This window comes from Rhamphochromis longiceps, linkage group LG11, assembly GCF_057381845.1.
Source record: "Rhamphochromis longiceps isolate RC_006_pf linkage group LG11, R_longiceps_female_GT1.1, whole genome shotgun sequence".
Taxonomy (NCBI): Eukaryota; Metazoa; Chordata; class Actinopteri; order Cichliformes; family Cichlidae; genus Rhamphochromis; species Rhamphochromis longiceps.
In genome coordinates, this window is record NC_140567.1 from 5,420,460 (window position 1) to 5,447,373 (window position 26,914).

Genomic DNA, 26,914 nt, shown 5'->3' on the forward strand with positions numbered 1-26,914 from the left:
TTACCTTCACCCTCCACATCCTCTCGAGCTCTTCTCTGAGCCCTTGGTATTTCTCCAGCTTCTCGTGTTCCTTCTTCCTGATATTGCTGTCATTCGGAACCGCTACATCGATCACTACGGCCATCTTCTTCTGTTTGTCTACCACCACTATGTCCGGTTGGTTAGCCACCACCATTTTGTCCGTCTGTATCTGGAAGTCCCACAGGATCTTAGCTCGGTCATTCTCCACCACCCTTGGGGGCATCTCCCATTTTGACCTCGGGACTTCCAGGTTATACTCGGCACAGATGTTCCTGTACACTATGCCGGCCACTTGGTTATGGCGTTCCATGTATGCCTTGCCTGCTAGCATCTTGCACCCTGCTGTTATGTGCTGGATTGTCTCTGGGGCATCTTTACACAGCCTGCACCTGGGGTCTTGCCTGGTGTGATAGACCCCAGCCTCTATGGATCTTGTGCTCAGAGCTTGTTCTTGTGCTGCCATGATTAGTGCCTCTGTGCTGTCTTTCAGTCCAGCTTTGTCCAGCCACTGGTAGGATTTCTGGATATCAGCCACCTCCTCTATCTGCCGGTGGTACATACCGTGCAGGGGCCTGTCCTTCCATGATGGTTCCTCGTCTCCCTCCTCTTTCTTGGGTTTCTGCTGCCTGAGGTATTCACTGAGCACTCGGTCAGTTGGGGCCATCTTCCTAATGTATTCTTGGATGTTCGTTGTCTCATCCTGGACTGTGGTGCTGACACTCACCAGTCCCCGGCCCCCTTCCTTCCGCTTAGCGTACAGCCTCAGGGTGCTGGATTTGGGGTGAAACCCTCCATGCATGGTAAGGAGCTTTCTTGTCTTTATGTCAGTGGCTTCTATCTCCTCCTTTGGCCAGCCTATTACCCCAGCAGGGTACCTGATCACGGGCAGGGCGTACGTGTTGATGGCCCGGATCTTGTTCTTACCATTCAGCTGACTCCTCAGGACTTGCCTGACCCTCTGCAGGTACTTGGTGGTTGCAGCTTTTCTAGCGGCCTCTTCATGGTTCCCATTCGCCTGTGGGATCCCCAAGTACTTGTAACTGTCCTCTATGTCTGCAATGTTGCCTTCTGGTAGTTCAATCCCCTCAGTTCTGACTACCTTCCCTCTCTTTGTTACCATCCGACTACACTTCTCCAGTCCGAACGACATTCCAATGTCATTGCTGTATAGCCTGGTAGTGTGGATCAGTGAATCGATGTCTCGTTCACTCTTGGCATACAGCTTGATGTCATCCATGTACAGGAGGTGGCTGACAACTGCTCCGTTCCGTAGTCGGTATCCGTAGCCAGTCTTGTTAATGATCTCACTGAGGGGGTTCAGGCCTATGCAGAACAGCAGTGGGGACAGAGCATCTCCTTGGTAGATCCCGCACTTGATGGTGACTTGTGCTATGGGCTTGGAGTTGGCCTCTAGTGTTGTACGCCACATCCCCATTGAGTTCCTGATGAAGGCTCTTAGGGTCCCATTGATCTTGTACAATTCTAGGCATTCCAGTATCCAGCTGTGGGGCATTGAGTCATAGGCCTTCTTGTAATCAATCCAGGCAGTGCACAGGTTGGTCAGTCTGGTCTTGCAGTCTCGGCTGATTGTTCTGTCTACCAGTAGCTGGTGTTTTGCGCCTCTGGTATTCTTGCCAATTCCTTTCTGTGTCCCGCTCATGTATTGACCCATGTGCCTGTTCATCTTAGCCGATATGATGCCTGACAGGAGCTTCCATGTAGTACTGAGGCAGGTTATTGGTCGGTAGTTGGAGGGGACCGGTCCCTTCTTGGGGTCCTTGGGGATCAGGACCGTCCGGCCTTCAGTTAGCCATTCCGGGTGTCTCTCGTTAACTAGCAGCTGGTTCATTTGTGCTGCCAGACGCTCGTGGAGTGCAGTCAGCTTCTTCAGCCAGTAGGCGTGAACCATGTCGGGCCCTGGTGCTGTCCAACTCTTCATACTGGAGACCCTTTCTTGGATATCTGCCACTGTGATGGTTACTGGACCCTGTTCAGGGAGGTCGCTGTGGTCAGCCCTCAGATCCTCTAGCCACTGAGCATTGCCGTTATGGGTTGCATCCTTCTCCCATATGCTCTTCCAGTATTGCTCCGTCTCCAGCCTTGGTGGTGCTGTTCTCTTATTGTTCCCTTGCCACTGAGAGTACACCTTTGCTGGTTCTGTGGAGAACAGCTGGTTTATTCTCCTGCCTTCTATCTCTCTGGTGTACCTCCTCAAGCGGCTGGCCAAGGCTGTGAGTCTTTGCTTGGCAGTTTCCAAGGCCTCAGGTATGGACAGCTTGCTGTATTTCTTAGGCACCTTATTTGTCGCACCTTTCTGCAACTCCGTTAGTTGGCTAACCTCCCTCCGTGCTACTTTGATCTTGCCCTCTAGCCTCCTTCTCCATGGAGGGTACTGCCCCTTGTCGCTGTTCAACTTGTAGCCAAGCATCTCACTGATCACTGTTGCCGTATTGTAGATCAGCTTGTTAGTGTCGGTAATCGTGGTTGTAGGTATTGCCCGTAGTGCTGCATTAACATCATCTAGCAGACCTTCTGAGGGAACTTCACGTAATCTTGGTAACCGGCTACGTGGGATCCAGGTTTCAAGCTTGGCCATTATCCTATTTTTCAGGTCAGTTCCTCTCGCACTCAACGATCCTTCTCCTATCGCACTTGGGGCTATGTACCCAATCTCGGGTGGGGGTGATGATATCTCCCCCCTGACCTGGCGTCCTGACTCCTCCTTGCCGTAGCATTTGTGTTGTACCTCGTCAATCTCTAGCTGTGAGAGCAGTCCCTTCTTTCGAATGTTGGAACACTGAGCTACTAGTTGTTTCGCCGTCATTGTGGATGTTGGGTATCGAAGAATCCATAGGTCCCTCATCCTATTCATGTAGCCCCTTCCGCCGGGGTTACTTGCATAGTAGCATTCCAACAACGCCCTGTTTTCGTCTCTTGCCCACCGATGCCTTCTTGTGTATATATATATATATATATATATATATATATTAGGGGTGCAACGATACACAAAATTCACGGTTCGGTTCGATACTTTGGTGTCACGGTTCGATATTTTTTCGATACAAAAAAAAAATGTTCATGCCTTTTTAATTTGTCATTTATTAAAATTATAAATATATATTTTAACACAAAAGTACAGTTTTTAAATTTAACCCTAACCCTTGTGCGTGTTGTTTTTTAGCTCGTCATATTGCAGCCACAGAAATTCTTTTGTCCATGAAACCATAAAGCTGCACTTTCTTTTTGCCTTATAGTCTGATTTGTCATAACTTCTCCGTTTTGTGGTAAGCTTTTCTTTGGCTGTCACTTCTTCACCCTGACCTGTCTTATTTGGCTCAGCAGAACTAAAATATATATCTGTCTGTGAAGGTTCTCAATCATCCAGGTCATCGTAGTGAAATATATATCCTGCCGCACTCACATAAGCTCAGCGATTCTCTGCGCGATCAACCTCTCACATGTTTAAGCTGCGGGAGATTTCACTTGTCATGTTTGCATAGTAAGCTAACAATTAATAAGACGATGTCAGAGGAATTGGTGCACAAATTATCATCACTCACAGATCAGTGCTGTCGCTCTCTATACACAGTTCGCGCGATTGCAAAGTCAAAGCAAAAAAACAAGCGCAAATTCAAACACGATTTCAATATGTCACATATTGACAGTGGCTCACCCAATGACATAATTACCCAGCTACATTTCTGAAAGAATGCAAAAGCATTGACATATATTTTTCCTTCCTACAATAGCCCGACAGGCAGGGGAGAGATAGCCCCGGGACGTCGGGCTAGCGATATTGCGAGCCCTGTATCTGATTGAGGAATCACTCATCTTTGGAAAAGAGAGTTTATTACAGAGAAATTTCTCTTTCCAAAATAAAAGCTATACTATCCGTTTCTTCTGGGCTATCTCCTCAGCAGCATATTAAACATATCAGGTCTCCATAAGGAGAATCCTGTGCTAACAGCTGTCTAAATGACTCTGCTAAAGTTTGTAGCATGCATGCTTGTTTTTGTCTTTGCACTAGGATGATGTCGGTGTAAATGTGCAGTCATATTCGTTGTGTTCCCACTAGTGCTTTCAGGTTAATCTCGTTGAAATAACCTTAACGCCACAACACGGCAAATCTCCGTTAACGAGCTACCCTATACAGAGGGGCTAGACGGCCAACACCTTAACGAGCTAACTGCGCTAACACACTAGCTCCCACCCATGTAATTGAGCATTGCATGGCACATCCAACATACTGTTTTACTTTAGTCCATGACTCGCTTACCTTCAGGGTCATACGTCACATGAAAACCAAAATAATTCCAAACGCCAGATCTGAATGAGGGTGGGGAGGTCCACTTCTGTCTCGCTAGCTTGCCCTGCGCTCTTCCTTCTGACCATCCTGTCTGTGTTGAGTGCTCAGTGAATCTGCGTTCGACTACTCCGCCTAGGCTGCACTCTCGAGCCTAGGCGGAGTAGTCAAATGCAGATTCACTGAGCGCTCAACACAGACAGCATCGTCAGAAGGAAAGTTGATAAAATAAATTACAAATTTTGTATTGTTCTTTTTTTTTCTCCCCTTTGGTTTTCTTTCTTTCTCTCCCCCTCTTTCTTTCATTCTTTCCCCCTGTCCTATCCCACAGTCATGTCTGTCCCGTTTGCAACTGAAAATAAAATAAATTCATAATTATAATAAAGGTCAATCAAATGGACCAATATGATGATCCACTTAAAATAAATCCTCTTGGCATCTTTCTTGGCCTCAAGACAACAATTCTGATGGCTATAGATCCAAACGGGACACAAAAAAAAAAAAAAAAAAAAAAATTGAAAAAAATTGTATTGTTCGATACATATGCGTAAGCACTGTATCGAATGGTTCAATATCGATACGAATATCGTTGCACCCCTACTATATATATATATATATATATATATATATAGTAGGGGTGCAACGATACACAAAATTGACGGTTCGGTTCGATACTTTGGTGTCACGGTTCGATATTTTTTCGATACAAAAAAATGTTCATGCCTTTTTAATTTGTCATTTATTAAAATTATAAATATATATTTTAACTCAAAAGTACAGTTTTTAAATTTAACCCTAACCCTTGTGCGTGTTTTTTATTTTGACAGCGAATGCGCACCTGCGGACCACTTATGTGCAGCCCTGGTTATTTAGCTCGTCATATTGCAGCCACAGAGATAATTTTGTCCATGAAACCATAAAGCTGCACTTTCTTTTTGCCTTATAGTCTGATTTGTCATAACTTTTCCATTTTGTGGTAAGCTTTTCTTTGGCTGTCACTTCTTCACCCTGACCTGTCTTATTTGGCTCAGCAGAACTAAAATATATATCTGTCTGTGAAGGTTCTCAGTCATCCAGGTCATCGTAGTCAAATATAAATCCTGCTGCTTTTACCCACGCACTCACATAAGCTCAGCGATTCTCTGCGCGATCAACCTCTCACATGTTTAAGCTTGCTACGGGAGATTTCACTTGTCATGTTTGCATAGTAAGGTAACGATTAATAAGACGATGTCAGAGGACTTGGTGCGCAAATTATCATCACTCACAGATCAGTGCTGTCACTCTCTATACACAGTTCGCGCGATTGCAAAGTGAAAGCAAAAAAACAAGCGCAAATTCAAACGTGATTTCAATATGTCACATATTGAGAGTGGCTCACCGATGCCAATGACATAATAACCCAGCTACATTTCCGAAAGAATGCAAAAGCATTGACATGTATTTTTCCTTCCTACAATAGCCCGACGGGCAGGGCAGAGATAGATTTTGGTACCCCGACTGGAAAAATCGCTAGCCCCGGGACGTCGGGCTAGCGATATTGCGAGCCCTGTATCTGATTGAGGAATCACTCATCTTTGGAAAAGAGAGTTTATTACAGAGAAATGGCTCTTTCCAAAATAAAAGCTATACTATCCGCTTCTTCTGGGCTATATTCTCAGCAGCATATTAAGCAGCTGTCTAAATGACTCGGCTAAAGTTAGTAGCATGCTTGCTTGTTTTTTTTCTGCTTCCACTTGTCTTTGCACTAGGATGATGTCGGCGTAAATGTGCAGTCATATTCGTTGTGTTCCCACTAGTGCTTTCAGGTTAATCTCGTTGAAATGACCTTAACGCCACAACACGGCAAATCTCCGTTAACGAGCTACCGCTGATCGCCCCGTGCATGGGGCTAGACGGCCAACACGTTAACGAGCTAACTGCGCTAACACACTAGTTCCCACCCATGTAATTGAGCATTGCATGGCACATCCAACATACTGTTTTACTTTAGTCCATGACTCGCTTACCTTCAGGGTCATACGTCACATGAAAACCAAAATAATTCCAAACGCCAGATCTGAATGAGAGTGGGGGAGGTCCATGTTGTAAGGAGAGCTTAACTTCTGTCTCGCTAGCTTGCCCTGCGCTCTTCCTTCTGACTATGCTGTCTGTGTTGAGCGCTCAGTGAATCTGCGTTCGACTACTCCGCCTAGACTGCACTGTCGACCCCAGGCGGAGTAGTCGAACGCAGATTCACTGAGCACTCAACACAGACAGCATCGTCAGAAGGAAAGTTGATAAAATAAATTACAAATTTTGTATTGTTCGATACATATGCGTACCGAACCGAAAGCACTGTATCGAACGGTTCAATATCGATAAGAATATCGTTGCACCCCTAATATATATATATATATATATATATATATATATTACACACACACACACACACACACACACACACACACACACACACACACACACACACACACACACAGTGGGGCAAAAAAGTATTTAGTCAGCCACCGATTGTGCAAGTTCCCCCACTTAAAATGAAGACAGAGGTCAGTAATTTGCACCAGAGGTGCACTTCAACTGTGAGAGACAGAATGTGAAAAAAAAATCCATGAATTCACATGGTAGGATTTGTAAAGAATTTATTCGTAAATTAGGGTGGAAAATAAGTATTTGGTCACCTCAAACAAGGAAAATCTCTGGCTCTCACAGACCTGTAACGTCTTCTGTAAGACGCTTTTCTGTCCCCCACTCGTTACCTGTATGAATGGCACTTGTTTGAACTCATCATCTGTATAAAAGACACCTGTCCACAGCCTCAAACAGTCAGACTCCAAACTCTGCCATGGCCAAGACCAAAGAGCTTTCGAAGGACACCAGGAAAAGTATTGTAGACCTGCACCAGACTGGGAAGAGTGAATCTACAATAGGCAAGCAGCTTGGTGTGGAAAAATCAACTGTGGGAGCAATCATCAGAAAATGGAAGACATACAAGACCACTGATAATCTCCCTCCATCTGGGGCTCCACGCAAGATCTCATCCCGTGGGGTCAAAATGATCATGAGAACGGTGAGCAAAGATCCCAGAACCACACAGGGGGACCTGGTGAATGACCTGCAGAGAGCTAGTGTAACACTTATGTGCGTTCCTCAAATACTCCCAGATCAAAACAAGAGTATGTCACCCAAATTTGACACCAAAGAGCTCAAAGATTTGGACCAGTAGGTTCGGCTACGTACAGGAGAGGCGAAATGAATGAGACTCAGACAATCGCGAGTTTTGAAAAATAGCCGGAATTGTATTTTTCTTTTTCAATTAGAAATAACAGGACATTATGACAAACACATAAAACACTTACAAATGAAATTATTCCCTTTCGGTACCGGTACTCTCTTAATAATACCTTTTGGCAAAATCACAGTGATCACTCGATGAAAACAAAAAAAAAAAAAAAAAAAGAAATCTTACCTGGGTGCACCCTTTCTAGAGGTACAGTTCACATCTAACAATGAACCACAATGTCAATCATCAGCATATAAATGTTAACACTTATTTGCATTTTCACAGACTTCGTTTACAAATAGCAACAGTTAATCAGCTGGAGGGTTATTTCCGACCGCTCACACTCACTTTTGTCCACATTCATGGAATGTACAGAGTCCGTAAAACGTGTCCTTAAAACAACCCGCCCGTGAGTCCAGGGGGATGTGTGTGAAAAAGGGGGACTACGAGTACAAAATGGCGTGGTGTGTCTCTGTTTTGTTGCATCTGGCCTACCACACTCTGATGTGCAGGACAGAACAAAGTCATTTGGTCCTTCAACGGGGTTGGCTCGCCATCAATTTCAGGATCCGTTGGAATGCACCAGGAAGATACAAACCAAAGAAACAAAAAAACAAAACCAAACAAAAGGAAAAAAAAAACCTGACCTGTCAACGACAGTGTCATGGGACATATTGAGTTCCTCATAAAAATCACAATTCACACATTCACTTCAACTGCTGGGTTTCAGTAAATTGAACAAAGTTTCCTACAGAACATTCCTAAACAATTATCATTAAACACTGGAACATTTTACTTGCAAGGCATTCATGAAACACATAAATAATGAACAAGTAAAACACTTTGCTCACCGATCTCAGAATTAGAAAGACGGAGCAGCGCGAGATGGCGCACGACCGATGAAATGGCGTCGTCTCTAACTCCCGACCTTTCTCGACTAAGCAATGTAAAAAGAACCAGCTAATTACTCGTCTTAGCAATATACATACAGTAAAACAATCTTTCGTAAACGGCGAGTGCTAGCTCTCCGTCCATATTACTCTTTTTCATACCTCGTCTCAGTAAATCGCTGTGTCTCGTTTCCTCACTAGCTTGCTCATGGAAGGTTCGCGAGCGGAAGAGAGAAAAGAAAAATCTGTGTCCTCCTAGGCAGGGGCGGCAGGCGGAGCCTGTACCACGTTTCAGCAGCTCATTGGCCTAGAGTAGCACGTGTCTAAACCAGAACAGTTAACTCCTTAACTGCTGCACCTATGGTTTATTCATTACAAATGAAGTGTGCTGCTTAGATTAATGATTCTTTTATTCTGGTGTATTCTAGTTAAGCCATACTCAAATATGGGTTACACCCTCCCCACTTGATGGTATGCACGTCCCTGTGCGTCCAAATGGTTAGACTGCATAGAGCTTGAAATGGCTTCGTTTAGGCTATTAAATACTGCATTAACAACATACAGTAAGGGGTTACCTAAGGTAGAATACTGCAACCTTTCTGGTGTCTGACGTGACCTTTGAGACCGACGAAGAACGTCATGTTCTTCCCGAGAGCTGTTCTGTGAACCAAATGAACTGGGCTGCTCAGTTATGACTCTTTCTTGGTCATTAGGACGCTCTAGCATCGTCTCATCCACTTCGGGCAGGACTTGCTCACTAGGTTGCTGGGTCCTTTCCACAGGATTTTCAACTTGAACGTTGATTTCCCGCAAACTAGGCTCAGGTAAGTCCACATGTTCGGGTAAGTTCTCAGTTGCAGTTTCAGGTAAGTTCACAACTTCCGTTTCCTCAGTTTCCTCGGATTGTCTGTCACATTCGGTGGGGTTGTCACGTTCGGTGGGGTTGTCACGTTCGGCGGGGTTGTCGCGTTCGGCGGGGTTGTCGCGTTCGGCGGGGTTGTCACGTTCGGCTTCATCATAAGCTGGAAATTGTCTTTGCACACTTTCAGTGCGGGGCACAACGAGAGTTGGCTTGACAGAGCTGGTAATGGAGATTGGTATCCAGGTAGGTACTGGTAAATACTCGGAGTCGAGGTCGTCGTCGTCTTCCTGAACAACAGTTTGCCTTGTGTTCCGCCGAGCCTGGGGCTTTTTGGGACTGTTTTCAGTTGACTCTGTGACCGGTATGAAGCTACAAGGAAGGAGCAGGTCTCTGTGCAATGTTCGGACTGGTCTTTCTTTCGCTTCCGGTTTGACCGTATAGACTGGTAGTTCGCCTGCTCTTCTCAGAACTACGTACACATCATCTTCCCATCTGTCTGCCAACTTATGCTTTCCCCTCAGTTTAACATTACGCACGAGAACCCTGTCACCCACGTTGAGAGTTGAGTCAACCACTTGCTTGTCAAAGCGAGTTTTATTGCGCTCAGCATTCTTTTGTGCGTTTGAGGTTGCGATCTTAAAACTCTCCTCCAACCTATGTTTTAGATCACTGACGTACTGGGAGTGTGACTTCTTCTGAGCATTCACAGGCAACCCAAATACTAGATCAATGGGAAGCCTTGGTTGTCTCCCAAACATCAGCACATAAGGCGAATAGCCCGTCACATCATTCTTGGTACAATTATATGCATGTACTAGAGGTTTTACATACTCTTTCCAATGCAACTTCTCATTGTCATTCAAGGTACCAAGCATTTGGAGAAGTGTTCTGTTGAACCTCTCAACTGGATTGGCTCTGGGGTGGTATGGCGTTGTGTGTATCTTTTTCATGCCAATAATTTCGCAGAGTTGTTTTATTGTCTTCGATTCGAAATCGGGGCCTTGATCACTTAAAAGTCTCTCTGGGACACCATAATGAACAATGAAGTTCTCCCAGAGGGCCTTTGCAACAGTGCGCGCTCGTTGGTTGGGTGTAGGGACAGCTACTGCGAACTTAGTGAAGTGATCAGTCATAACTAATACATCCTTAGTGTTAGACTGATCTGGCTCAATAGATAGATAATCTATACAGACCAGTTCAAGGGGCCTGCTTGTCTTGATGTTCATGAGGGGAGCTGCCCTCTCTGGCCTACACTTCCGGCGAACACACCGTTCACACGTGTTGATCATTTTTTCAACTGACGTCTGCATTTTTGGCCAGTAAAACCGAGTTCTGACCAGGTCAATAGTGCGGTCAGTTCCTAGGTGGCCCATGTTACTGTGGAGGTGTTGGAAGACTACTGACCTCAACTCCTCGGGTAACACGAGTTGAAAGGAGATGTCTGGACCGGTTTGCCTCTTTCGGTAAAGAACTCCATTCTGCAGTTCAAGACGACAGAGCTCACGCAGCAACAAGGGAAGCTCAGGTAGTTCTGCTCTAAGACTGGGAGGTGGGGTCTGACCAGTTTCTAACAGAGTGACTATAGCATCGAGAGCTGGGTCTAGCCTCTGTCTCTGTCTGAGCTCATCCTCTGCCATAGGCGGGGGAAGAGGAGAACCATTCAACAGCTCCCCTGCAAAGCTATCAGGGACAGCTGTAGCATGTAAGGCTAAGGACTCAACTAAAGCCAAACCTGGGCAAGTGAATGACCCTGAATCCAGGCCTGCAGAATTAACTGAATGCCTTTCGCAGATGGCCTGTACAACCTCCCTAGAAACCATTTCTTTGTCATCGCCACTGAGGTGAGTGAGGGCGAATTGCCGGATCCTTTCACTTTCCTTCTGTGAGACAGGATCATCACCTGGGCTACCATGGGGACGACGAGACAGTGCATCCGCGTCTACGTTTTGTTTGCCAGCCCTGTACTGGAGTTGGAATGAAAAAGTAGACAAGGCTGAGAGCCAACGGTAACTCGTTGCATCCAGCTTTGCTGATGTTAGGATGTACGTTAACGGATTACTGTCTGTCACTACTGTGAATTCTGTACCATATAGGTAGTCTGAGAACTTTTCGGTGACAGCCCACTTAAGGGCCAAGAACTCCAGCTTGTGGGCTGGATATCTCATCTCACTTCTTGAAAGTCCTCTGCTAGCAAAGGCTATGGCCCTCAACTGTCCATCCTGGAGTTGGTACAGAGCGGCACCAAGGCCAATGGTACTAGCATCCGTATGGAGGATATATGGGAGTCTGGGGTCGGCAAAGCCCAACACTGGGGCTGAGGTTAGCCTACCAATGACTTGTTCAAAAGCCTCTTGACACTTTTGAGTCCACCTGTCACCAAATAGCTCTTTCGGGCTATGGTACATGGAGCTTTGTTGCTTCGTGGGTCTTTTCTTTCCTTTTCTCAATGGTGGGTAACCAGCGGTTAACTCATTCAACGGCCTTACAATATTAGAAAAACCCTGGATGAATCGCCGGTAGTACCCAGCAAAGCCCAAAAATGACCTTAACTCTTTAAGGTTGGTGGGGACGGGCCAACTCGTGAGGGCTTTGATCTTCTCTGCATCAGTCTCGACTCCACGCTCTGACACCACGTGGCCGAGATACTTAACAGAGGTTTGGAAAAATTTACACTTCTCGGGTGCTAATTTTAACCCAAACTCTTTCAGCCGCAACAGGACCTTCTTCAGGCGTTGCTCGTGTTCTTCAAGAGATGATGAAAAGATGATGAGGTCATCAATAAAGACAAGGACCTCCTTAAGATTCATCGGACCCATACACCGCTCCATGAGCCTTTGAAAAGTGGAGGGTGCGTTGGTGATCCCTTGGGGCATCCTATTGAATTCCCAAAATCCTAAGGGACATACGAAGGCTGTTTTCTGCTTGTCTGACTCTGACATCTCAATCTGATAATATCCCGACTTGAGATCTAGGACCGAGAACCATTTCGACCCTGCTAGAGCGGAAAAAGCCTCTTCCAGATTCGGGAGTGCATATGCATCTTTGATGGTTTGGAGGTTTAACCTCCGATAGTCAATGCACAAGCGAACTGAACCATCTTTCTTTTTGACTACTACGATTGGGGAAGCGAATGGTGATTCAGATTCCCGTATCACTCCCACGTCGAGCAGTTCCCGCAGGTGCTTCCTCACGGCCTCCACATCGTGTGGATGTATTGGTCGGGGTCTGGACTTGAATGGGGTTTCATCACTAAGCTTGATGTGATGTTGCACCTTCTCTGTGTGTCCAAAATCCAATGCATGCTGTGAAAACACTCCAGGCATTGAATTTAGCAACTTTGTGACACGATTTCTCCATTCATCAGGTAGGTCATTTCCAAAGTCGAAACTGATTTCTTCAGGTTGAGAAGAATTCCCTGAGTGGTCTGAAGAGTTTGACATCTTCCCTGTCTGTTCTTTACATATGACTCTGGTCACAGCATTAATGTCAGCTAGCACACGGCCTGACGGGACAACAATGTCGTGATCGGTTTCATTTTTCACTACAACCGGCAGCTTACAAGGCCGCTTGGCTGGCAGGTTGACAAGACCAGTTAACACAAGCAAACCACTGGGCAAGGGAAAATCTGATGACGATTCGACAACTGCACATTTCTCATTAATGGAGTTGGGAATGTACACCGAAGCTTCTAAAACTGCCGTCTGCCCTGCCGCCACCACAGCTTGCTCTTTACCCGTTAACTTTGCACACCCAAGGCTGCAATTGCTAGCGGCTTTTCGACGTACTCCAAGGATTTTGAGGAGCGCTCTGAAACCATGGGGGACGGGCTGAAAGTTCGCACTGGACTCATGGAAGTCAGCATAAAGGGCATCTAAGGTATTTGTACCTATCAAGATCTGTTCTCGCGCCTCGGCTCGCAGAGGGGGGATAACTAATGCTAGGGTATTAACACTAATATCCGAACCCACAAAGTTCTTGAGAAAGGTGATTGAGAGTTCTACATAACCTAGGTAAGGGACGGATTGGCCGTTTGCACACTCTACATCCAGGAGATCGCCCAACGGGTTTATAGGCAAGTCTGAGAGATGCTTCTCATAAAAACTCTGAGGCACGGTTGTCACTTGTGACCCTGTATCAAGAAGACAGTTCGTTTCTCTGCCAGCGATAATGACAGTAGCAGAAGTTTTGGTTCCGACCAAACCCTTTGGAAGGTGTATAGACGGCGCTTTTGACTGAACTTCCCTTGAAAAGGCACGTTGAGGCTTGGGACGAGAATTGTCTCCGGCAGCCCCCACTTGTCCCACACTGGAGGCTGGGATTAGTTTAAAGGCGGCTCATCACTGGCCCTAGTTGATGCTTCCCAACTAGATTGCCTTTCTCTCAGCTGTTTTCGCTTCATGGCCACTAAGGATGGATTTGGTTCGCTTTCACATGATGAGGCAATATGACCGTCCTCACCACAGTGAAAGCAATACCAAGGACGCGGCTTTGCATTGGCTTTTGCAAAGTTCTGTGCGGTCGAAGCCTTCCTTTTCGTGGGGTAGACTTCGACTTTGGCATTAACTGTGTGGCACTCTGACTTTGAGTGCTTGGGCTGATTCTGCTTTTGGCTTTCTATTTTCCAACTGTTAAGTTGTGCACTCAAATCAGCAATTTGTTTCTTTAACACATTGAGGTTGGACTCACAGCTACTTGCTGTTTGTACATTTGACATGGCCCGGTGCTTTGGATTGCTAGGGCCAGGTTTGCTCTGACCAAGATGTTGTCTCATACGATGGACTTTTGAGGCTTGCTTGTCCTCTTCCGTGCGTAGGAGCAAGAGTAGCTCAGAGAACGAAGGTGGGCTCTCTTTTCTTTGTCCTAGCTGGAGGTCGCTGATGAGACTGTCCTCCCAACAGCCACGAAGGAATTGCTTTAACAATTGCTTGTCAAAATCCGACACATTGACACCTCCTCGTCGCATTGCTTTGGTCAAACAGACATGTAACCTTTGCAAATAGGCTGATGGTCTTTCTCCTTCATTCTGAAGTGTGTTCATGAATCGCGCATAGAGCTCATCGCCATCTTCGACGGCTCCAAACGCAGAATCGAGTACTCTCAGGTACTCAGAGGGTCTAGCATTTGGACCTAAATGCTTAGTGACGTCTGTGGCAGGCGACAGAAGACTGTCAAGGATCCTCTGTGTGCAGTTCAAGTCAGAAACGGCTGGATCACTCATGAGGACTTCAACACTTGTGCGCCAGGTGTCGTAATCAGCTTCACTGTTAGGGCGAGGAATGCGCCCAGAGAAAGCTCTAATCCTACTCGGCATGGGCGAGTGTGAAGAAACTTCACTACTGCGCACCACATGTTCAACTACCACCCGCCGGACATTGGGCGGGTTAAGCTCAAGTGTGGGATGGAACTGGGTCGGTGAGTCAGGATCGATCAGGTTTTGATTTAAGGTTGGAATCGAATCCGTAGACTGTGAAAAATCAGCAGCAGGTTGACTGGGGGAATGGTCACCCTGTGCATGCAAACTTGTCTCGCCTCTGTCAACAGGGGGAGAAACTGTAGGCTGAGGAGATAGGGGGGGCACGTTTAAGTTAGCCAGTCCCTCTTTGAGCATGTTTTCTAGTGAATGGCCACTAAGATTGGCCATTTCAGACAGTTGTCTCATGTATGCTCTTGTGACATTCCTCGCATTCGCTGCATACGCCTCAGTTAAACTCCTAATTTCAAACGTGACTTCAGGCTGAGCAGAGCTTTGAATAGTCTGCGGCAAAAGAGGATTCAAAGTATCCATTGCACTGGCATGATTGAACTCAGCTATCATCTGCCTGTGAAACTCAGAATGCGGATCATCTATACGGATGTGGCGGTTAACTGAACCGTGTTTCCCCAGGTAAATAGCTACTTCTTCATCGAGGTCGCTGTTAGTAAGCCCTTTTATGATTACTGCGTTTGGGATTTTAATTGCCTCTTTAAGTACTACGTCCATTTTGTCAAACTAGGTTTTGATTGTTTCTTATCGTTGTAATACTTAATAAGATGAGTCTCATGCAGTTTCACAATAACTCCTGGCTGCTGGCTCGCCAACTTGTAACACTTATGTGCGTGTCTCAAATACTCCCAGATCAAAACAAGAGTATGTCACCCAAATTTGACACCAAAGAGCTCAAAGATTTGGACCAGTAGGTTCGGCTACGTACAGGAGAGGCGAAATGAATGAGACTCAGACAATCGCGAGTTTTGAAAAATAGCCGGAATTGTATTTTTCTTTTTCAATTAGAAATAACAGGACATTATGACAAACACATAAAACACTTACAAATGAAATTATTCCCTTTCGGTACCGGTACTCTCTTAATAATACCTTTTGGCAAAATCACAGTGATCACTCGATGAAAACAAAAAAAAAAAAAAGAAATCTTACCTGGGTGCACCCTTTCTAGAGGTACAGTTCACATCTAACAATGAACCACAATGTCAATCATCAGCATATAAATGTTAACACTTATTTGCATTTTCACAGACTTCGTTTACAAATAGCAACAGTTAATCAGCTGGAGGGTTATTTCCGACCGCTCACACTCACTTTTGTCCACATTCATGGAATGTACAGAGTCCGTAAAACGTGTCCTTAAAACAACCCGCCCGTGAGTCCAGGGGGATGTGTGTGAAAAAGGGGGACTACGAGTACAAAATGGCGTGGTGTGTCTCTGTTTTGTTGCATCTGGCCTACCACACTCTGATGTGCAGGACAGAACAAAGTCATTTGGTCCTTCAACGGGGTTGGCTCGCCATCAATTTCAGGATCCGTTGGAATGCACCAGGAAGATACAAACCAAAGAAACAAAAAAACAAAACCAAACAAAAGGAAAAAAAAAACCTGACCTGTCAACGACAGTGTCATGGGACATATTGAGTTCCTCATAAAAATCACAATTCACACATTCACTTCAACTGCTGGGTTTCAGTAAATTGAACAAAGTTTCCTACAGAACATTCCTAAACAATTATCATTAAACACTGGAACATTTTACTTGCAAGGCATTCATGAAACACATAAATAATGAACAAGTAAAACACTTTGCTCACCGATCTCAGAATTAGAAAGACGGAGCAGCGCGAGATGGCGCACGACCGATGAAATGGCGTCGTCTCTAACTCCCGACCTTTCTCGACTAAGCAATGTAAAAAGAACCAGCTAATTACTCGTCTTAGCAATATACATACAGTAAAACAATCTTTCGTAAACGGCGAGTGCTAGCTCTCCGTCCATATTACTCTTTTTCATACCTCGTCTCAGTAAATCGCTGTGTCTCGTTTCCTCACTAGCTTGCTCATGGAAGGTTCGCGAGCGGAAGAGAGAAAAGAAAAATCTGTGTCCTCCTAGGCAGGGGCGGCAGGCGGAGCCTGTACCACGTTTCAGCAGCTCATTGGCCTAGAGTAGCACGTGTCTAAACCAGAACAGTTAACTCCTTAACTGCTGCACCTATGGTTTATTCATTACAAATGAAGTGTGCTGCTTAGATTAATGATTCTTTTATTCTGGTGTATTCTAGTTAAGCCATACTCAAATATGGGTTACACTAGGACCAAAGTAACAAAGGTCACCATCAGTAACACACTACAACGGCAGGGAATCAAATCCCGCAGTGCCAGACGTGTTCTGCTGCTGAAGCCAGTGCATGTCCAGGCCCGTCTGAAGTTTGCCAGAGAGCACATGGATGATACAGCAGAGGATTGGGAGAATGTCATGTGGTCAGATGAAACCAAAGTAGAACGTTTTGGTATAAACTCAACTCGTCGTGTTTGGAGGACGAAGAATACTGAGTTGCATCCCAAGAACATCATACCTACTGTGAAGCATGGCGGTGGAAACATCATGCTATGGGACTGTTTTTCTGCCAAGGGGACAGGACGACTGATCCGTGTTAAGGACAGAATGAATGGGGCCATGTATCGTGAGATTTTGAGCCAAAACCTCCTTCCATCAGTGAGAACTTTGAAGATGAAACGAGGCTGGGTCTTCCAACATGACAATGATTCAAAACACACCGCCCGGGCAACAAAGGAGTGGCTCCGTAAGAAGCATTTGAAAGTCCTGGAGTGGCCTAGCCAGTCTCCAGACCTCAACCCCATAGAAAATCTGTGGCGGGAGTTGAAAGTCCGTGTTGCTCGGCGACAGCCCCAAAACATCACTGCTCTCGAGAAGATCTGCATGGAGGAATGGGCCAAAATACCAGCTACTGTGTGTGCAAACCTGGTAAAGACCTATAGTAAACGTTTGACCTCTGTTATTGCCAACAAAGGTTATGTTACAAAGTATTGAGTTGTATTTTTGTTATTGACCAAATACTTATTTTCCACCCTGATTTACGAATAAATTCTTTACAAATCCTACCATGTGGATTCATGGATTTCTTTCTTTCTCTCACTCTGCACCATGGTACTCATCTGAACTTCGCCAACTTAAAGCTACTGGACGCCGCCTGGAATGTCTCTCCAGGAAAACAGGACTTACTATTCACAAGGACATGTATCTCAGTCATATACAGTGGGGCAAAAAAGTATTTAGCCAGCCACCGATTGTGCAAGTTCCCCCACTTAAAATGATGACAGAGGTCAGTAATTTGCACCAAAGGTACACTTCAACTGTGAGAGACAGAATGTGAAAAAAAAATCCATGAATTCACATGGTAGGATTTGTAAAGAATTTATTTGTAAATTAGGGTGGAAAATAAGTATTTGGTCACCTCAAACATGGAAAATCTCTGGCTCTCACAGACCTGGAACGTCTTCTGTAAGACGCTTTTCTGTCCCCCACTCGTTACCTGTATGAATGGCACCTGTTTGAACTCATCATCTGTATAAAAGACACCTGTCCACAGCCTCAAACAGTCAGACTCCAAACTCCGCCATGGCCAAGACCAAAGAGCTTTCGAAGGACACCAGGAAAAGTATTGTAGACCTACCATGTGAATTCAAGGATTTTTTTTTCACATTCTGTCTCTCACAGTTGAAGTGTACCTCTGGTGCAAATTACTGACCTCTGTCATCATTTTAAGTGGGGGAACTTGCACAATCGGTGGCTGACTAAATACTTTTTTGCCCCACTGTACAACACTATATGGACGATCGTGGCTCAAGAGTTGGGAGTTCGCCTTGTAATCGGGAGGTTGCTGGTTCGAGCCCCAGCTTGGACAGTCTCGGTCGTTGTGTCCTTGGGCAAGACACTTCACCCGTTGCCTACTGGTGGTGGTCAGAGGGCCCGGTGGCGCCAGTGTCCGGCAGCCTCGCCTCTGTCAGTGCGCCCCAGGGTGGCTGTGGCTACAGTGTAGCTTGCCATCACCAGTGTGTGAATGGGTGGATGACTGGATATGTAAAGCGCTTTGGGGTCCTTAGGGACTAGTAAAGCGCTATATAAATACAGGCCATTTACTATAAAGAATCTAAATCTGCTTACTACACCTCTGTTATTGAATCCGCTGAAGGAAACACTCGCACTTTGTTTTCTTCATTGCATAATATTGTTAAACCCCCAGATACCTTTGCCATACATACACACTCTGCCGCAGTTTGCAACAAATTTATGGACTTTTTTACACCAAGATTGAGAATCTTCATCAACAATTTCACATCCTGTGAAATGGTCAATTGTTCTATCTGCATTTTTTTTATCCTTCTCAGTTGTCATCCTCTCTGTCCAATTTTGAACTTCCCACAATAACTCAGCTATCTTCCACAATTACTAAATTAAAGTCATCATCATGTAAACTTGATGATGACACCCAGCTCTACCTATCCTCCAAACCCACAGCTACTCTCCCACCCACATCCATTTCTGACTGTTTAAGTGAAATCAAGGTCTGGTTTTCTCACAACTTTCTTAAACTTAATGGCAATAAAACAGAATTCATTTTAATAGGCACCAGATCAAAACTGACTACAGTTCCAACCAGTCTTTCGTTATCCATTGATAACTCTGTTGTCACACCCTCTGCTCAGGTTAAGAGTCTTGGTGTCATCCTCGATAGCACTCTGTCCTTCACAGCACATATAAATAATATCACTCTGTCTTCCTACTTTCATCTCCGTAATATTAACCGTCTTCGTCCCTCACTCACTCCACACAGTACCGCCATACTTGTCAATGCTCTTGTCACATCTCGTCTGGATTACTGTAATTCTCTTCTCTATGGTTTACCTCATAAATCCCTCCATAAACTGCAGTTGGTTCAAAATACAGCTGCTCGTATTATTTCCAGAACTAGATCCACTGAACATATAACACCTGTTCTTAAACAGCTCCATTGGCTCCCAATTCACCTCCATGTCAATTTCAAGATCCTGCTTCTCACTTTCAACGCGCTTCATAACCTAGCTCCTCCATATCTATCCGATCTTCTCCATACATACTCGCCCCTTCGTACACTCCGCTCTTCTTCAGCTTCCCTTCTGTCAGTTCCACCTGCTCGCCTGACTACCATTGGACTCAGAGCCTTTAGTTGTTCTGCCCCGAGACTTTGGAATGCACTTCCACTTGCTCTACGGACCACACACTGTCTCACCACTTTTAAATCACTACTCAAAACCCATCTCTTTAGGATTGCATACACCTGATCTCTCTTAGGCCATTTTTACCTTGCTCAGTTTTTATACAGGGAGTGCGGAATTATTAGGCAAATGAGTATTTTGTCCACATCATCCTCTTCATGCATGTTGTCTTACTCCAAGCTGTATAGGCTCGAAAGCCTACTACCAATTAAGCATATTAGGTGATATGCATCTCTGTAATGAGAAGGGGTGTGGTCTAATGACATCAACACCCTATATCAGGTGTGCATAATTATTAGGCAACGTCCTTTCCTTTGACAAAATGGGTCAAAAGAAGGACTTGACAGGCTCAGAAAAGTCAAAAATAGTGAGATATCTTGCAGAGGGATGCAGCAGTCTCAAAATTGCAAAGCTTCTGAAGCGTGATCATCGAACAATCAAGCGTTTCATTCAAAATAGTCAACAGGGTCGCAAGAAGCGTGTGGAAAAACCAAGGCGCAAAATAACTGCCCATGAACTGAGAAAAGTCAAGCGTGCAGCTGCCAAGATGCCACTTGCCACCAATTTGGCCATATTTCAGAGCTGCAAAATCACTGGAGTGCCCAAAAGCACAAGGTGTGCAATACTCAGAGACATGGCCAAGGTAAGAAAGGCTGAAAGACGACCACCACTGAACAAGACACACAAGCTGAAACGTCAAGACTGGGCCAACAAATATCTCAAGAGTGATTTTTCTAAGGTTTTATGGACTGATGAAATGAGAGTGAGTCTTGATGGGCCAGATGGATGGGCCCGTGGCTGAATTGGTAAAGGGCAGAGAGCTCCAATCCGACTCAGACGCCAGCAAGGTGGAGGTGGAGTACTGGTTTGGGCTGGTATCATCAAAGATGAGCTTGTGGGGCCTTTTCGGGTTGAGGATGGAGTCAAGCTCAACTCCCAGTCCTACTGCCAGTTTCTGGAAGACACCTTCTTCAGGCAGTGTTACAGGAAGAAGTCTGCATCCTTCAAGAAAAACATGATTTTCATGCAGGACAATTCTCCATCACACGTGTCCAAGTACTCCACAGCGTGGCTGGCAAGAAAGGGTATAAAAGAAAAAAAACTAATGACATGGCCTCCTTGTTCACCTGATCTGAACCCCATTGAGAACCTGTGGTCCATCATCAAATGTGAGATTTACAAGGTGGGAAAACAGTACACCTCTCTGAACAGTGTCTGGGAGGCCGTGGTTGCTGCTGCACGCAATGTTGATGGTGAACAGATCAAAACACTGACAGAATCCATGGATGGCAGGCTTTTGAGTGTCCTTGCAAAGAAAGGTGGCTATATTGGTTGCTGATTTGTTTTTGTTTTGTTTTTGAATGTCAGAAATGTATATTTGTGAATGTGGAGATGTTATATTGGTTTCACTGGTAAAAATAAATAATTGAAATGGGTATATATTTGTTTTTTGTTAAGTTGCCTAATAATTATGCACAGTAATAGTCACCTGCACACACAGATATCCCCCTAAAATAGCTAAAACTAAAAAGAAACTAAAAACTACTTCCAAAAACATTCAGCTTTGATATTAATGAGTTTTTTGGGTTGATTGAGAACATGGTTGTTGTTCAATAATAAAATTATTCCTCAAAAATACAACTTGCCTAATAACTCTGCACTCCCTGTACTTTTATGACTGTTTATGTCAAAATTTTATCTACCATGTTTGCTATACATACATTTTTCTTATGTTTTTTATGTTATGTTTGCGTGTTACTGTAAGGTGACCTTGAGGGTCTGAAAGGCGCCTATAAATAAAATGTAGTATTATCATTATTATTATTAAAAAAGACACGAGACTAGACAAGGACATAAGAACTAGCAGGGAAGATAAGGGAGAGGAGAAAAGTGCGTCTGCCTCCTCAAGCTACTGCCAACAAGCTTTAAAGAGTGTAGGAAGAGAGTACTACCATAATGGTAGGAGCAGGAATGCAGCACTGTCACCAAGTTCTTGCTTATAGGGGGTTTGTCTGATTCTAGGGCATGGCTATTCAACTACGAAGTTAGTTGGGCCAGATTTTCAAACCGAGGAATTTATCTGGGCTAGATGTTTTTTTTGTTTTTTTTTTTAAGCCAGTAAGCAGCAGATCATGATCAATTTCAAACCCACACAACTGTATTGAAAAACAAGTATTTTTTTTTTTATTCCCTTTCCCCTGTAAATCTGGTGACCTCTCACAAATGCACACCAAAAGGTCCGTTTAAAAAAAGGGAGCTATAACTAAACTATTTTTTGCACATTTGAAATAATAATAATAATAATAATAACAAAAAACATTTTGATAATTCCTTTTCAAATTAAAATAAATATTTCGCTGACCACTCGCTTTTCCTGCCATGGATGGAGCCCCATCCGTCACAAGTATACAGACACGGTTCATATCCAGACCATTTTCCTCAAAAAGAGCTTAAATCTTCTCAAACATTATTTCGCCAGCTGTGTGTCCCTCAAGCCGAGCAATTTCCCATCCAAAAAACGGACATGTACGCACAACTGTGCATTATCAGTTCTGTCTGTGATCTCCTGCTATAGACATTACATCAGTTTTCTTCAGGTCATCTAGCAGCATTTCAAACTCCTCTGATGCCAGAACTTCAACTCTACGAATATTTGAACTGTCCTACAGGGGTACGTTTTTAATAGCAGATGTCACACTTACTTTAATTTTTTCATCACTTTTCACTGCATCCACCATGGCAAGCATGCAGTATTTCACTGTTTCAGAATCTGTGAAAGGCCTTTTCTTCTTCGCCAAGAAGCAAACACGAAGGGAAGATGCTGCAGCTCTCTCTTGGGCTGTACAGGACCCTCACCATGGTAGTACAACTCCGGTTGTAAGATTATTAAATTCGGTAAAATGAACAAGTATTTGTCAGTCCAGGCAGGGTTAAACCGACAGTTTTCATTGTCAATTTTGCACTTTTGGAGTGAGAAAGACATGCTGTTGTTGCATCATATATTACGATGATTGTTTAATATGTTTACATCACGGTGCATTGTGGGTTAAATATTGCTAGGCTACTAGGAGTGTTGCATTCATAGTCTACACTACACTGTAGGAATTTTTAATTTTTTAAAAATTAATTAATGAATTAATTTTTTGCGTTTTCTCTGTGTTTCTGCCAGGACCACAGGCAGGGCCACTCGCAGGTTGCTTCTGGGCCGCATTTGGCCCGCGGGCCGCCATTTGAATAGGCTTGTTCTAGGGGTTTTCTCTCTATTTTTTTTAAGGTTTTTACTCTGTGATTGTTATTGTAATTTGGGGCTATATAAATAAACATTAATTGAACTGAAAATTGAATTCGGCCTTTTCAAAAAGTTATATTTTGAAAGGTAACAGTCTACTGTAGCTCTGATTAGTATACTAGTTTCTGATATTGTCTTGTTTATCATATGGCTAAAATGCAACTTGACTTGGTATGCAACTTGGCATGTGTTTTTGACGTTAACGACTGGTGGCGTGCACTGACAGAAAAGGCAGGCAGAGGCAGAAAGATTGCCTGCAAAGTCTGCATATTCATATGCATTTGTAGGGCTGTGCGATATGACCAAAATCTCATATACCAATATAAGACATCTATCGTCCCGATAACGATATAAATCACAAAAATTTAACATTTTCTGTAAATTCTGTGAATCTCAGGCAGCTCAACTTGTGTGAAGTGTTTCTAGCTGGGCGTCGTATGCCTGGGGTCGAGTGTTTTAACCGATGCATGAAACTAAACATTTTTAGACAGAAGTTGTAACGGACGCCGTTATCCATAAATACTCTGCATACTCTTTCACGTGATTCAGTTTATTTTGAAAAGTCTCAACAGGATCTTGAGCTTTATTATGAAAGGTTTATACACTGTAAAAAATCAAACTTGCAGTTGTTGAGCTTACAGTCATTTCTTTCACAATTCAACAATAAAAGTTCAGTTGGCCCATAAACTCAAATACATTAAGGGTTTCAACTAATCATTTAACGTTTTGGAGCAAAAGTTGGTCTCAGATGAAATTTATTGCTGGCAAAATGAATGAATTCAAGTTTTACATGAGTTGAAGCTGTTGGCGCCTTTCTGTGCCTGAGTACGCATGCGCATCTCATATTTTTGGATGCTACGGGGTCTACTTTGCGCTTTTGCAAGGACTGAAAGCCACCTGCCCGTCTGCCTTAATGAGAACGTGAGGCTAGGAGCTGGATAGATCGTTCATCTCAAGTTTCTAAAGGCAAGTAATGCTTCTTTTATTATATCAGACAGTATATGTTTGAACAGTCTCAATTTGTCTGTTAGAAATATCACAACTGAAGTTCTTCGTATTTTTCCGAAACTTAGCATAGCATTACTTTCTTGGCTAAGAAGCCTTGTGGCTTATGGGTATGTGTTTACTATATCATTTAAGATTCCATGTCACAAACTACGTGCCATGTCACAAAACAATGAAAATCCGACAAACTTCGCTACTAAAGAGGCGCGCTCATATCTGACAAGCCTCCGCGACACCCCCTATGCGTATTTCATGAAGTGCAGTCTGTGGCCGCCATACCACCGAACGAAACAAAATAGGCTGGCTCACTCATGACCAACGGCAGCAACCCCCCACCGCTATTTAAATAAAATAAAATAAAATAAAGTTCGGGGGCGCCTGCTGCCATGTCGTTTAATTTGTTCGAATCACATCTAGCCAATAAAATGTGTGCTTTAGTTTCTGTGTGAACGGGGTGGTGGAGTCCTCATGGCCAGCGAGCTCCACTAAATGAACTAAATGAAATATGAGATGTGACAATATAGTTTATATCGATATAGTCTACATTATCATTATACTCGTGGAGCCGCAAGTTTGCCTCTCTTTCGTCCACTTTTGTCTCTACGCTGTGTTACTCCGCCTCTCTCCTTCACTGAACACAACTCCCCCTCCCCCATCGCTTCACCTGCAGGCAACGACAAGATGGACACGGCAGCTATCAAAGAGGAGCTGGTCGGTAAAAAGAAAACATTTGAAGATTACTATTTTAGTACTGTCAGCGTAAAGTTAATGCCATAACTGCATTAACGGGGCAAATCTCCGTTAACTAGTTACCGCGGATCACCCCGTGCGTGGGGCTGGGTGGTGTTAGTGAGCTAACCGGGCTAACGCGTTGACGCACGGCCTAAAATCCTTTCATCTCAAAAATCGACAGTCTGCCTTATGTATGAATTCTGGTTGTGCTTACTGACCTCGAACCAATTTTATGTGGTACACAGCTTAAAAAAATATGTCAAAAAATGTTTTGGTACGACTTTGGTAAGCTATGAAGCTGCACTGCTTGATGGATTGTTGGAGCATTACGGCTACCGAGGAGCCTCGCAGAGTGATACGTACTCTGCTTCAACGTAATATTACCATATTATGCGTGTAAGGACCATAAATGGCGCCTGTAAGAGACACGGTTACAAAGAGGATTTCAAACTCCAGGCTGTCAGTTGCGCAGTAGAACTTGGAAACAGAGCAGCTGCAAAATCTGTCTTTGTTATTATGCTCAGCATCTTTTATTTTACATTTTGACTGCACAATTGTGAGCTTTTTGTTATGCACAAAACAACATTGTTTTGGTTTATTTATGGAGCACCATTAATAAATGCACTGATAATTTAAACAGATGCTTCAGGAGTTTTATCCCACTCATACTCTCAATCCAATGTTTGTCATTCTAAGTTGTAAAACCAATCACACAAAATTATCCTTGGCTTACATAATACATCCCAGTATACTGTTGGTGCATTCCATGTAGAATACAATTTGTTAATAATAAATTAAATAAATTAAACATTTGATGTAATGTATGTTTTGTAAATTATTTGTTTTACTGTGTTTCACATGGCATTTTACAAGGCAGAATCAGCTCACTTTAGTGAGCCAAAAAAATTAGGACAGGAGAAAAAAATTCTTAAGTAATGTCAGGAAGCTGGTATTTTATTTTAAAACTAATTGCTATTTTTATTTATTTAGAGAATTAAAAGCCAACTCCAGACCACTGCTTGTCCTGATTTATGAGGGACTGATGAGGAGTTGGTAAGGAGAGGAATCAGAACAGGAGTGCCTGCCCCCCGCCCCAAACGCATTATCAGGTAATGTAACTTTGGTAATTTGAGATTAATTCAGGTTTCTTTTGAATTGTTGACACTGTCCTCTCCTCTCTTCTCATTATAGCTTTTGTATGCAGTGCCAGTTCTGCTCTTTTGTCTGTTCAAGCCAAGAAGTACTCTTAAGACATCACCAGCTACGACATAGAAGAGGATTTCATTTGCCCTGTGTTTACAGTGACTGCGTCTGTTCGTTCAGGACACGAGGGGCATTGAAGTCTCACCTCAGCAGATCACACAACAGGGCTAAGAAAAGGCAGGAGATCTCAACATTTTTTTGTGATTTTTGTGAATTTAAGGAAAACTGCTCACAGCATACATTTATTTCACATATTTTAAGGCACTTAAAAAAAAAATCAGACTGTATCCTGTCCTTTCCAAAAATGTGACTATGCTACCAACAATTTAACAACCTTTACGTCACACACAAGCAGAAAGCACAAAAACTCAAAAGATATAAAAAACTGTATTAGACTGATTTCTCATGCAAATGCATGTCCTAGTGAAAGTAGCTCCCCTGATAAATCCTTAAATACCTCTCAGGAGCCAGAGACATTACCAAGTGGTTCAGGTGTAGCATCAAGTGATAAAGAGGACAATGAGTTTGTAGATTACCAATGTCTTGAACATAAAATAGCTAGACTTTTTCTATGCATGCAAACATTGTTACATGTTTCTAAAAGTGCTTTGCAGAGAATTATTGAGGAAATTAGTGACATTTTAAAATTTTCTCAGGTTCATTCATTTCAAAGAATCAAACAGGTGCTTGCTTAACAGAACATTGAGGCAGATGATGATGTAATTAAAAATATAAATGGTGCACTTTTCAAAACCAACCCATTAATTATCTCAACAGAACCAAAAGA

The 26,914-nt window shown here is 43.8% G+C and overlaps 1 protein-coding gene across 2 annotated transcripts; it reads right to left on the reverse strand.

Moving 5' to 3' along the window:
* Nucleotides 1-7,561: 7,561 nt before the first annotated feature.
* Nucleotides 7,562-10,948, reverse strand: LOC146658444 (uncharacterized). Of its 2 annotated transcripts, XM_085422059.1 has the most exons (3): nucleotides 8,657-10,948; nucleotides 8,456-8,541; nucleotides 7,562-8,251 (listed from the first exon to the last, which is right to left on the reverse strand). In XM_085422059.1, the coding sequence occupies exon 1, from the start codon at nucleotides 10,727-10,729 to the stop codon at nucleotides 8,945-8,947; it is 1,785 nt and encodes a 594-aa protein (XP_085278185.1). In that variant the 5' UTR covers nucleotides 10,730-10,948; the 3' UTR covers nucleotides 7,562-8,251; nucleotides 8,456-8,541; nucleotides 8,657-8,944. The 2 variants fall into 2 exon arrangements, with proteins under 2 accessions (XP_085278185.1, XP_085278184.1); XM_085422058.1 differs by having other exon boundaries at nucleotides 8,456-10,948.
* Between the last annotated feature and the right edge of the window lie 15,966 nt (nucleotides 10,949-26,914).